Here is a 13,628-nt window from a genome sequence, read left to right on the forward strand (position 1 = left end):
AAAATATTCAGGGGAATTGAAATGATTGGGGGAGTTGAAATTATTGGGGGGATTGGAATGATTGGGGGATTGAAATTATCGGGGGAATTAAAATTATCGAGAAAATTAAAATATTCAGGGGAATTGAAATGATTGGGGGATTGAAATTATTGGGGGATTGAAGTTATTGGGGGATTGAAATTATCAGGGAATTGAAATTATTGAGGGGATTGAAATTATTGGGGGATTGAAGTTATTGGGGGATTGAAATTATCAGGGAATTGAAATTATTGGGGGAATTGAAATTATTGGGGGATTGAAATTATTGGGGGATTGAAATGATTGGGGGATTGAAATTATCAGGGAATTGAAATTATTGAGGGGATTGAAATTATTGGGGGATTGAAATTATTGGGGAATTGAAATTATCGGGGGGATTGAAATGATCGAGAAAATTAAAATATTCAGGGGGATTGAAATGATTGGGGGATTGAAATTATCAGGGAATTGAAATTATTGGGGGAATTGAATTTATTGGGGGATTGAAATTATCAGGGAATTGAAATGATTGGGGAATTGAAATTATCGGGGAATTGAAATTATTGGGGGAATTGAAATTGAGGGTATTGAAATTATTGGGCGGATTGAAATTATTGGGGGATTGAAATGATTGGGGGAATTAAAATTATAGAGAAAATTAAAATATTCAGGGGAATTGAAATGATTGGGGGATTGAAATTATCGGGGGGGTTGAAATGATTGGGGGAATTAAAATGATCGGGGGGATTGAAATTATCGGGGGAATGAAAATTATCGAGAAAATTAAAATATTCAGGGGAATTGAAATGATTGGGGGATTGAAATGATTGGGGGAGTTGAAATTATTGGGGAAATTAATATTGGGGGATTGAAATTATTGGGGGAATTAATATTAGGGGAATTGAAATGATTGGGGGAATTGGAATTATCGGGGGGATTGAAATTATCAGGGGAATTTAAATTATCAAGAAAATTAAAATATTCAGGGAAATTGAAATGATTGGGGGGTTGGAATTATCGGGGGGGTTGAAATGATCGGGGGAATTAAAATGATCGGGGGGATTGAAATTATCGGGGGAATGAAAATTATCGAGAAAATTAAAATATTCAGGGGAATTGAAATGATTGGGGGATTGAAATTATCAGGGGATTGAAATTATTGGGGGAATTAAAATTGGGGGAATTGAAATTATTGGGGGATTGAAATTATTGGGGGATTGAAATTATCAGGGGATTGAAATTATTGAGGGGGTTGAAATTGGGGGATTGAAATTGGGGGAATTGAAATTATCGAGAAAATTAAAATATTCAGGGGAATTGAAATGATTGGGGGATTGAAATGATTGGGGGGATTGAAATTATTGGGGGATTGAAATGATTGAGGGGATTGAAATTATTGGGGGATTGAAATTATCGGGGAAATTAAAATGATCGAGAAAATTAAAATATTCAGGGGAATTGAAATGATTGGGGGAGTTGAAATTATTGGGGGATTGAAATTATTGGGGGAGTTGAAATTATTGAGGGATTGAAATTATCGGGGGATTGAAATTGGGGGGATTGAAATTATCAGGGGAATGAAAATGATCGAGAAAATTAAAATATTCAGGGGGATTGAAATGATTGGGGGATTGAAATGATTGGGGGATTGGAATTATTGGGGAAATTAATATTGGGGGATTGAAATTATTGGGGGAATTAATATTAGGGGAATTGAAATGATTGGGGGAATTGGAATTATCGGGGGGATTGAAATTATCAGGGGAATTTAAATTATCAAGAAAATTAAAATATTCAGGGAAATTGAAATGATTGGGGGATTGGAATTATCGGGGGGGTTGAAATGATTGGGGGAATTAAAATTATAGAGAAAATTAAAATATTCAGGGGAATTGAAATGATTGGGGGATTGAAATTATCAGGGAATTGAAATTATTGGGGGATTGAAATTATCAGGGGAATTAAGGAATTAAGGATCCAGGGAGAGCTCAGAGCCCCTTCCAGCTCCCTGAATTTCTGTGCTCAGCTCAGCATTTCCATCCTGAATTAATTCCATCCCTGGAGAAGGGAGGGATCCAGGGAGAGCTCAGAGCCCCTTCCAGAGCCCTGAATTTCTGTGCTCAGCTCAGCTCTGTGTGGTTCCCTCTCAGAATTTCCATCCTGAATTGAGTTAATTCCTGGAGAAGGGAAGGATCCAGGGAGAGCTCAGAGCCCCTTCCAGAGCCCTGAATTTCTGTGCTCACCTTCAGCTCTGTGTGGTTCCCTCTCTGAATTTCCATCCTGAATTAATTCCATCCTTGGAGAAGGGAAGGATCCAGGGAGAGCTCAGAGCCCCTTCCAGCTCCCTGAATTTCTGTGCTCAGCTCAGCTCTGTGTGGTTCCCTCTCAGAATTTCCATTCTGAATTGAGTTAATTCCTGGAGAAGGGAAGGATCCAGAGAGAGCTCAGAGCCCCTTCCAGCTCCCTGAATTTCTGTGTGGTTCCTCTCAGCATTTCCATCCTGAATTAATTCCATCCCTGGAGAAGGGAAGGATCCAGGGAGAGCTCAGAGCCCCTTCCAGCTCCCTGAATTTCTGTGTGGTTCCCTCTCAGCATTTCCATCCTGAGTTGAGTTCATCCCACCCCTGGACGTGCCCACGGCCAGCTGGGATAGCTCGAGGTGTCCCTGCCCAGGGACTGGATCTTCAGGATCCTTCCCACCCCCAAAATTTGGGCATTCCATGAAACCCAGCCAGTCCCAGCTGTGGCTGAGTTGTCCTTGTCCCCAAATCCCCCGTGTGCAGAAACCAACCTGTGCTTCCAAGCCACCCCCAGGAGCCACTGCCCTGCCTGGAATTGTCAGGAATGTCCCTCCCAGCCCTGTTTTCCCTGGATTTGCCCCGCTGTGACCCCTCTCTGTCTTTGCTGCAGCCCACACCAAGGACATGCCCTTCACCTGCGAGACCTGCGGCAAGTCCTTCAAGCGCAGCATGTCCCTCAAGGTGCACTCCCTGCAGCACTCGGGGGAAAAGCCCTTCCGCTGCGAGGTGAGGGCTGGCTGGCAGGGGGGGATCCCGGGGAAACCCCTGGGAACCACCCTGGGAGCGGGGGATGGACCTGGATGGGGTGGGAATGAGGGGTGGGAATGGTCCTGGGAGCGGGGATGGACCTGGGTGGGGAGGGAACCGGGGGTGGGAATGCTCCTGGGAAGTGGGAATAGACCTGGATGGGGTGGGAATGAGAGGTGAGAATGGTCCTGGGAATGGGAGTGGACCTGGGTGGGGAGGGAATGAGGGGTGGGAATGGTCCTGGGAAGTGGGAATGGACCTGGGTGGGGAGGGAACCGGGGGTGGGAATGGTCCTGGGAATGGGAATGGAGCTGGGTGGGGTGGGAATGAGAGGTGGGAATGGTCCTGGGAAGTGGGAATGGACCTGGGTGGGGAGGGAACCAGGGGTGGGAATGGTCCTGGGAATGGGAATGGACCTGGGTGGGGTGGGAATGAGAGGTGAGAATGGTCCTGGGAAGTGGGAATGGACCTGGATGGGGTGGGAATGAGGGGTGAGAATGGTCCTGGGAATGGGAATGGACCTGGGTGGGGTGGGAATGAGGGGTGGGAATGCTCCTGGGAATGGACCTGGGTGGGGTGGGAATGAGGGGTGGGAATGCTCCTGGGAAGTGGGAATGAGGGGCGGTGCCAGCACAGGGGTATCTGGAGGGGTTAAATCCATGAGGGAAACCCCTGGGAACCACCCTGGGAGCGGGGGATGGACCTGGGTGGGGTGGGAATGAGGGGTGGGAATGGTCCTGGGAATGGGAGTGGACCTGGATGGGGTGGGAATGAGAGGTGAGAATGGTCCTGGGAATGGGAGTGGACCTGGATGGGGTGGGAATGAGAGGTGAGAATGGTCCTGGGAATGGGAGTGGACCTGGATGGGGTGGGAATGAGAGGTGAGAATGGTCCTGGGAATGGGAGTGGACCTGGATGGGGTGGGAACCAGGGGTGGTGCCAGCACAGGGGTATCTGGAGGGGTTAAATCCATGGGGGAAACCCCTGGGAGCAGGGGGATGCACCTGGGTGGGAATGAGGGGCAGGAATGGTCCTAGGAATGGCCCTGGATAGGGTGGGAATGAGGGGCAGGAATGCTCCTGGGAATGGGAATGGCCTTGGATGGGGTGGGAACCAGGGGTGGTGCCAGCACAGAGGTCTCTGGAGGGATGGAGGGGTTAAATCCATGGGGGAAATCCCTGGGAACCACCCTGGGAATGGGAATGGACGTGGGTGAGGTGGGAATGAGGGGCGGTGCCAGCACAGGGGTCTCTGGAGGGGTTAAATCCATGGGGGAAACTCCTGGGAACCACCCTGGGAGCGGGGATGGACCTGGGTGGGGTAGGAATGAGAGGTGGGAATGGTCCTGGGAATGGGAGTGGACCTGGATGGGGTGGGAACCAGCACAGGTCCCTCCTCGGGGGTCTCTGGAGGGCTGGGAGGGGGGGATCCCGGGGGGAAACCCCTGGAAACCACCTTGGGAGCGGGGGATGGACCTGGGTGGGGAGGGAACCAGGGGTGGGAATGGTTCTGGGAATGGGAATGGACCTGGGTGGGGAGGGAACCGGGGGTGGGAATGGTCCTGGGAAGTGGGAATAGACCTGGATGGGGTGAGAATGGTCCTGGGACATGGGAAAAGCCCTTCCGCTGAGAGGTGAGGGCTGGCTGGCTCAGGGGGATCCCGGGGGAAACCCCTGGAAACCACCCTGGGAGTGGGGATGGACCTGGGTGGGGTGGGAACCAGGGGTGGGAATGCTCCTGGGAAGTGGGAATAGACCTGGATGGGGTGGGAATGAGAGGTGAGAATGGTCCTGGGAATGGGAGTGGACCTGGATGGGGTGGGAATGAGGGGCAGTGCCAGCACAGGGGTATCTGGAGGGGTTAAATCCATGAGGGAAACCCCTGGGAACCACCCTGGGAGCGGGGGATGGACCTGGGTGGGGTGGGAATGAGGGGCAGGAATGGTCCTAGGAATGGCCCTGGATAGGGTGGGAATGAGGGGCAGGAATGCTCCTGGGAATGGGAATGGCCTTGGATGGGGTGGGAATGAGGGGCAGTGCCAGCACAGAGGTCTCTGGAGGGATGGAGGGGTTAAATCCATGGGGGAAATCCCTGGGAACCACCCGGAGAATGGGAATGGACGTGGGTGAGGTGGGAATGAGGGGCGGTGCCAGCACAGGGGTCTCTGGAGGGGTTAAATCCATGGGGGAAACCCCTGGGAACCACCCTGGGAGTGGGGGATGGACCTGGGTGGGGTGGGAATGAGGGGTGGGAATGGTCCTGGGAAGTGGGAATGGACCTGGATGGGGTGGGAACCAGCACAGGTCCCTCCTCGGGGGTCTCTGGAGGGCTGGGAGGGGGGGATCCCGGGGGGGAAACCCCTGGGAACCACCCTGGGAGTGGGAATGGGCCTGGATGGGGTGGAAATGAGGGGTGGGAATGGTCCTGGGAATGGGAATGGCCTTGGATGGGGTGGGAATGAGGGGCGGGAATGGTCCTGGGAATGGGAATGGCCTTGGATGGGGTGTGAACCAGGGGTGGTGCCAGCACAGGTCTCTGTAGGGATGGAGGGGTTAGATCCCTGGGGCGCTGGTGAGGAGCTGGTTTGGAGGGAGGCAGAGTCCTCTAGTGGAGAGAGGCCGGGACACCACAGAAACCCTTTTTTCCTGGAATAACCCCGTCCCTGCCAGGCTTTCCCCACTCCATTCCAGCTTTCCCCTCTCAATTACAGCTTTCCCCACTCCATTCCAGCTTTTCCCTCACAATTCCATCTTTCACTTCACAATTCCAACTTTTCCCACTCAATTCCATCTTTCCCTTGACAATTCCAGCATTCCCCACTCCATTCCAGCTTTCCCCACTCAATTCCAGCTTTTCCCACTCAATTCCATCTTTCCCTTCACAATTCCAGCTTTCCCCACTCCATTCCAGCTTTCCCCTCTCAATTCCAGCTTTCCCCTCACAATTCCAGCTTTCCCCTCACAATTCCATCTTTCCCTTCACAATTCCAGCTTTTCCCACTCAATTCCATCTTTCCCTTCACAATTCCATCTTTCCCTTCACAATTCCAGCTTTTCCCACTCAATTCCATCTTTCCCTTCACAATTCCATCTTTCCCTTCACAATTCCAGCTTTCCCCACTCCATTCCAGCTTTTCCTTCACAATTCCAGCTTTCCCTTCACAATACCAGCTTTTCCATCACAATTCCATCTTTCCCTTCACAATTCCAGCTTTTCCCTCACAATTCCAGCTTTTCCCTCACAATTCCAACTTTCTCCTCTCAATTCCAGCTTTCCCCACTTAATCCCAGTTTCCCCCACTCCATTCCAGCTTTTCCCACTCAATTCCAACTTCCCCCTCTCAATCCCAGCTTTCCCCTCACAATTCCAGCTTTCCCCACTCAATTCCATCTTTCCCTTCACAATCCCAGCTTTCCCCTCTCAATCCCAGCTTCCCCCTCTCAATCCCAGATTTTCCCACTCAATTCCAGCTTTCCCCACTCCATTCCAGCCCTTCCACCCTCCCAAACCCAAACCCTCCTTCCATCCCTCAACAAATCCTTTCAATCCCTTCTTTCCCTGAGCTGTTTCTGCTCAGCCCCATGTCCCTCCCAGCCCCTCCAGGGCTCATTCCCAGCTTCCCAAATCCCCGGAATTCCCATTTTTTCCTGGCAGAACTGCGACGAGAGGTTCCAGTACAAGTACCAGCTGCGCTCCCACATGAGCATCCACATCGGGCACAAGCAGTTCATGTGCCAGTGGTGTGGCAAGGACTTCAACATGAAGCAGTACTTCGACGAGCACATGAAAACCCACACTGGTGAGGGCCCTGCAGGGCATTCCCAGGGCCTTCCCTCGGGATTTGGGGCTGGAAATCAGCTGGGACAGCTTCGTTCCCTCCCTTGGATCCTGCTCTGTTCTGGTGGGACAGTGGGAGCTGGGGTTCCCTGGGGGGGAATGGGAATTATTGCCTGGGTGTTTGGGTCTGGGGGAGCCCCTGGATGGAGCCTTTTGGCCCCAAACCCAAACTGAGCCAGGATTTCAGAGCCTTTTAAACCCAAACCCAAACTGAGCAGGATTTCGGAGCCTTTTAAACCCAAACCCAAACTGAGCAGGATTTCAGAGCCTTTTGGCCCCAAACTGAGCAGGATTTCTGAGCCTTTTAGCCCCAAACTGAGCCAGGATTTCAGAGCCTTTTGACCCCAAACCCAAACTGAGCAGGATTTCAGAGCCTTTTGGCCCCAAACTGAGCAGGATTTCAGAGCCTTTTGGCCCCAAACTGAGCAGGATTTCAGAGCCTTTTGACCCCAAACTGAGCAGGATTTCAGAGCCTTTTGACCCCAAACCCAAACTGAGCAGGATTTCAGAGCCTTTTGACCCCAAACTGAGCAGGATTTTAGAGCCTTTTGGCCCCAAACTGAGCCAGGATTTCAGAGCCTTTTGACCCCAAACTGAGCAGGATTTCAGAGCCTTTTGGCCCCAAACTGAGCAGGATTTCGGAGCCTTTTGGCCCCAAACTGAGCAGGATTTCAGAGCCTCTTGACCCCAAACCCTGAGGGGAGCCAGGATTTCCTAAACCCCGGCTGATCCCTAAAGGCAGTGGTGTTTCCCAGGGCTCAGGTGATTTTTCCAGAGGGTTCTCCACCCATCAGAGGACTTTTCCAGGGGATCTCCATGGATGAGGAGATTTTTCCTGGGGGTCTCCCAGGGCTCAGGTGATCTCCCGGGGTTCTCCATGGCTCAGGTGATTTTGCCAGGGTTCTCCATGACTCAGGTGACTTCCCCAGGGCTCAGGGGGTTCTCCATTTCTCAGGGGGTTCCCCCAGGGCTCAGGGGGCTCTCCATGGCTCAGGTAGTTCTCCCTGGTCTCAGGTGATTTCCCCGGGGCTCAGGTGGTTCTCCCAGGGCTCAGATGATTTTCCCAGGGCTCTCCATGGCTCAGGTGATTTTCCCAGGGCTCTCCATGGCTCAGATGACTTCCCCATGGCTCAGGTGGTTCTCCCAGGTCTCAGGTGATTTCCCCATGGCTCAGGGGGTTCTCCCAGGTCTCAGGTGACTTCCCCATGGCTCAGGGGGTTCTCCCAGGTCTCAGGTGACTTCCCCAGGGCTCAGGGCGTTCTCCATGGCTCAGGGGGGGTTCCCAGGATCTCTGACCCCCCGTCTCTGCGTGTGCCTGGCAGGAGAGAAGCCCTTCATCTGCGAGATCTGCGGCAAGAGCTTCACCAGCCGGCCCAACATGAAGCGGCACCGGCGCACGCACACGGGCGAGAAGCCGTACCCGTGCGACGTGTGCGGCCAGCGCTTCCGCTTCTCCAACATGCTCAAGGCGCACAAGGAGAAATGTTTCCGAGTCACCAGCCCCGGCACCAGCCCCGGCCCCGGCCCCGCCGGCCCCGCGCTGCTGCCCGGGCCCTGCCCGGCCCCTCCGGCCGCGGGCGCCGCCGCGCTGGGGCTGGGCCCGGCCGCGCCGCCGCGCCCCGTCCCGCACCCCTACGGCGCCCTGGCCCTGCCGCCCCACGGGCACCACCCCCACGGGCACCACCCCCAGCACCTGCCCGTGCCCCCCGTGCCGCACCTGCCGCCGCCCCCCGCCCTGTTCAAGAGCGAGCCCCTGAACCACCGCGGGCACGGCCACGGGCACGGCGGCGACGGCTTCCTGCGGCACCTGGAGAAGGGCGGCCCGGCACAGCCGCACTGACACCGGCTGGCACCTGGCACCTGGCATCCAGGTTTGGGAGCTGGGACCCGGGGAGGGAGCTGGGGTGGGAGCTGGGATGGGATTGAGGTGCTGTGAGTGGGCACGGCTTCCTGCGGCACCTGGGCGAGGGCAGCCTGGCACGGCCGCGCTGACTCCGGCTGGCATCCAGGTGTGGCATCCAGGTGTGGCATCCAGGATGGGGTCTGGGATGGGATTGGACCACCATGGCCGTGGGCACGACTTCCTGCGGCACCTGGACACGGGCAGCCTGGCACGGCCACGCTGACTGCGGCTGGCATCCAGGTGTGGGAGCTGGCATCCAGGTGTGGGAGCTGGGATCCAGGTGTGGGAGCTGGGATCCAGCTGTGGGAGCTGGGATGGGACTGGACTGCCACGGCCACGGCTTCCTGCAGCACCTGGGCAGGGCCAGCCCGGGACAGCCCCACTGGGATCAGGGCCTGGCACGGGATCAGGCTCTGGGATCCAGGTTTGGGATCTGGGATGGCATCGAGACCCTGAGGCACCTGGGTGAGCCCACCTGGCACAGCCACACTGGCACCGGCTGGGATTGTGGACCTGGGATCCAGGTTTGGGATCCGGGATCCAGGTTTGGGATCCGGGATCTGCTCTCCTGCCGCCCCACTTGGTGCTTGGGGTCAGGGTTTGGGATCTGGGACGGGATGGAGCCCCAGAGCCACCACGGGCACGGGCACACCTGGGCATGGCCACAGGCTGGGATCCAGGATGGGATCTGGGCCTGGGATCCGGGATCCAGGATGGGATCTGGGTCTGGGATCAGGGATCCAGGATGGATCTGGGATCTGCCCTCCTGCCACCTCACACAGCGCTTGGGGTCTGGGTCTGGGATCCAGGATCCAGCTCTGGGATCCAATCTGGGTCTGGGATCCAGGCTCCAGCTCTGGGATCCAGTCTGGGTCTGTGATCTGGGATCCAGCTCTGGGATCCAGTCTGGGTCTGGGACCCAGGATCCAGCTCTGGGATCCAGTCTGGGTCTGGGATCCGGGATCCAGCTCTGGCATCCAATCTGGGTCTGGGATCCAGGCTCCAGCTCTGGGATCCAGTCTGGGTCTGGGACCCAGGATCCAGCTTTGGGATCCAATCTGGGTCTGGGATCCAATCTGGGTCTGGGATCCAGTCTGGCTCTGGGATCCAGTCTGGGTCTGGGATCCAGTCTGGGTCTGGGATCCAGGCTCCAGCTCTGGGATCCAGGATCCAGCTCTGGGATCTCTGGGATCCATCCTGGCTCCGGGATCTGCCCTCCCACCCCCCCGCCCCGCTCCAGGGCCGAGCTCTGCCCCACCCCCCTCCCCCAGGGCCCCTCTCGAGGACCCCCAGGACTGAAATCCCCAAATTTGCGTTTTCCCGGTGACTTTTCTAAACCCCGGCCCCCGAGCCCGGCGGGATTTTCTAATTTCATATCAGCTGACGAGGTTTGCTTGGCTTTTATATCCCGGCCCTCTCCTCAAAGAGGAGCTCTTTGTACTAATGGGAAAGGCTGTGAGTTAATTAATACAGAGCATTAATGATCACTGTGTACGTAATGATTCCTTTCAGCACGCCGAGCTCGGAGCGTTCACCCAGAAAAGCAAAAAAAAAAAAAAAAAAAAAAACCCAGAAAAAAAGCAAAAAAACAAAAAAAAACAACAAACAAACCCCCTCCCGTTGTTTTTGTGTAGCTCTCCTAACACACTTCTTTATTTTACTACAGAAATTATTTTAGAGGTTTTTTGTATAGATCCTATTTAGTAGAGTCTGTTTCTAAAACAAAAAAAAAAGCCAAAAAAAAAAAAAAGAATTGATGATGATGATGATAATAATAATAATAATAATTGTATTTCCATAAACGGTGTAATTTTTTCAGTGTAGCTGCACCTCTGTTGTACAATAGAGAAATTTTTATAATCAGCCCCAATGTGATTCCTCAAAGATGCTTTTCCCAAATTCCCCAACCCCACAACTCCAAGGTGCTTCGGAGAAGAGAGGAGAAAAAAAAAAAAAACCCAAAGTCACCCCAAACCCAGTGGCGATTTCTGGATTTAATTTATTTTTTAGGGCTTTTTTGGGGTTATTTTTGTTCTTTTTTTTAACTTTATTTCCCTTTTTCCCGTTTCTCTTCAGCTGTCGGGGTCAGATATTCCTGCTGGGTGTGGATCCAGGTGGGAATTTTATTGGGAGGGAGATTTTGTCCTGGAAATTGGGGAAATTGGGGAATTTGGGGATGGGAGGTGCGGGAACCGGCGGGGTCTGCCAGCAGGGGGAGGGGAAGGCGCCGGGCCGGGATTGCGGGGAATTCCCGGGGGATTCCCGGGGCTGCCGTCCGGGTCTGGGGAGTTCCTGGAATTCCTGGGAGAGGGGAATGCAGAGGGATCGGGGAATTCTGGAATTCCTGACTGGGGAATGCAGTGGGATCAGGGAATTCTGGAATTCCTGATTGGAGAATGCAGTGGGATCAGGGAATTCCTGATTGGGGAATGCAGTGGGATCAGAGAATTCCTGATTGGGGAATGCAGTGGGATCAGGGAATTCAGGAATTCCTGATTGGAGAATTCAGTGGGATCAGGAAATTCAGGAATTCCTGAATGGGGAATGTAGTGGGATCAGGGAATTCAGGAATTCCTGAATGGGGAATGCAGTGGGATCAGGGAATTCCAGAGAGGGGAATGCAGTGGGATCAGGGAATTCTGGAATTCCTGAGAGAGAAATGCAGTGGGATCAGGGAATTCTGGAATTCCTGAGAGAGAAATGCAGTGGGATCAGGGAATTCTGGAATTCCTGAATGGAGAATGCAGTGGGATCAGGGAATTCAGGAATTCCTGAATGGGGAATGTAGTGGGATCAGAGAATCTGGAATTCCTGAATGGGGAATGCAGTGGGATCAGGGAATTCAGGAATTCCTGAAAGAGGAATGTAGTGGGATCAGGGAATTCCTGGGAGTGGGGAATGAAGAGGGATCAGGGAATTCCTGGGAGGGGAATGCAGTGGGATCAGGGAATTCAGGAATTCCTGATTGGGGAATGCAGTGGGATCAGGGAATTCCTGGGAGGGGAATGCAGTGGGATCAGGGAATTCTGGAATTCCTGATTGGGGAATGCAGTGGGATCAGGGAATTCTGGAATTCCTGATTGGGGAATGCAGTGGGATCAGGGAATTCCTGATTGGGGAATGCAGTGGGATCAGGGAATTCTGGAATTCCTGAGAGGGGAATGTAGTGGGATCAGGGAATTCTGGAATTCCTGAGAGAGAAATGCAGTGGGATCAGGGACAGGGAATTGAGGGAATTCCAAGGGGAGGATCAGGGACAGAGAATTCCTGGAATTCCTGGGAGCTCCTGCCTGGTTTTGGGGAGATTTTGGCATGAAGCTGTCCCACAGCTCTGGATGTTCCCAGACAGCTCCATCCCAGGAATCCAGGATGGATTTTAGGGTCAGGGCCGGGGATTTTGGGCAAATCCAGGTCTGGGATGGGGAGCTGGAGCTGTTCCCATGGGAATTGCCCCATTCCAAGGGCTGGGATCCCTTGGGACCCCTCGGGTTGGATTTTTCCCCCCCTGGATCCAGGAATTCGCTCTCCCTGCCAGAGCAGTGCCCAGCAAATCTCAAATTCCCGGGAATTCCTGGGAATTCCTCCTCTTGTGCCGCTTTTCCACCCCAATCCCACCAAACCCGGAGATCCCAGAAGGGAGCTCTGCCTGTTCGTGGGTTTTGGGATTCATTTTGGGCCAGAAAAGGCAGAATTCTCCCCCAGGACAAAGCTGGAGTGGGAATTCCCTCCTCCCTGGATGTTTTCCCAGCTTTTTCCTAATCCCAGAGTTGGGTTTTCCATAACATTGGAAATTTTGGGGCCGTTTTGGGCCCAAACCTCTCGGTTTTGGCTGGGCTGAAAGCCCCTCCTGATGAAAGAAATGCCATTTTTTAACCATTTCCTCCAGGATTTTTAATTCCCCCTCTTCCCCTCTGGCAGGAAATAATTCCAATCCCGAATTCCCAACGTTGCAATTCCCTGGAATCCTCTGCATTCCTCCCCCTGCAGCCTCCAGTGGTGCCACAATTTCCTGCTCAGGATAATCCATTTTTTCCATGCTGAAAAACCCCCAAAATTGAGCCATCAAAAATTTGTGTTCCAGGTTTTCCAAAGCCATTTTTCCTCCTCAATAAATCCTCCAGCATTCCGGGCTGTTCTTCCAAGAATTCCAGAATCTGGGATGTTTTTTGGTTTGGATTTTTTGTTTTTTTTTTTTTTTTTCCTGCTCTTCAGCTCCGCTCTGTATCGGATCACTCTGAGAATTTATGAACTTCCTTTCTGTGGAAGAAGATTAAAAATTCCAACCCCTCTTCCCGGTCTGGCCGTGATGTGAGATGCTGGGAGGGCGGGCTGGGATCCTTTCCAAAGGAAAAACAAAACAGAAAATGGGGAAATTCGGTTTAAAAGGCAGGAGATCCAAGGCTGGGATTTTTTGTGGTTTTTTAATCCTTCGATTTCCGTTTTTGCTGCACCCACGGAATTCCACAGGGATGGGAAACTCCAAGGGGTTTGTCCGGGTCTTCCCTCCTTTCTGCACCTGTCACTTCTGCTTTATTTTCCCATTCCGTTCTGCTTTCTTTTCCTATTTTATTTCGCTGCTTTCCCCCCGTTTCATTTTGCTTTTCCCCTATTTTATTTTGCTTTATTTCCCCACTTTACTTTGCCTTATTGTCCCCAATGATTTTGCTTTTTTCGCCCCATTTTATTTCGCTGCTTTTCCCCGTTTTATTCCTCGGTGGAACCCGGGATCGGCGCGCTTTTCCCGGGAATTCCTTCCCGAGGGTTCGGGATTTTACCCGAGCCACATTTTGGGGAAGCGGAGCCAGGAGAGGGCGGCGGAGCTG

At 53.0% G+C, this 13,628-nt stretch overlaps 1 protein-coding gene across 7 annotated transcripts in view; it reads left to right on the top strand.

Annotated features, from left to right (window-relative positions):
• The window catches only part of ZNF652 (zinc finger protein 652), a 31,322-nt gene extending 18,228 nt beyond the window's left edge, over positions 1-13,094 (top strand). Inside the window, exons 4-8 of one of the 7 annotated variants that reach the window (XR_009489581.1) lie at positions 2,929-3,044; positions 6,720-6,864; positions 8,225-8,773; positions 10,882-10,919; positions 12,887-13,094. Coding sequence is in view for 1 of the 7 variants with exons in the window: in XM_059868953.1 (XP_059724936.1) it covers positions 2,929-3,044; positions 6,720-6,864; positions 8,225-8,742 (779 nt within the window). In the remaining 6 variants the exon portion in view is untranslated. Of the gene's footprint in view, positions 1-2,928; positions 3,045-6,719; positions 6,865-8,224; positions 10,293-10,881 lie in introns of those variants that run through there. The other 6 variants (XR_009489576.1, XR_009489578.1, XR_009489577.1 and 3 more) reach the window with 6 other exon arrangements.
• Positions 13,095-13,628: the final 534 nt, after the last annotated feature.

The sequence above is a fragment of the Haemorhous mexicanus genome, chromosome 28 (assembly GCF_027477595.1).
Source record: "Haemorhous mexicanus isolate bHaeMex1 chromosome 28, bHaeMex1.pri, whole genome shotgun sequence".
Lineage (NCBI taxonomy): Eukaryota > Metazoa > Chordata > Aves > Passeriformes > Fringillidae > Haemorhous > Haemorhous mexicanus.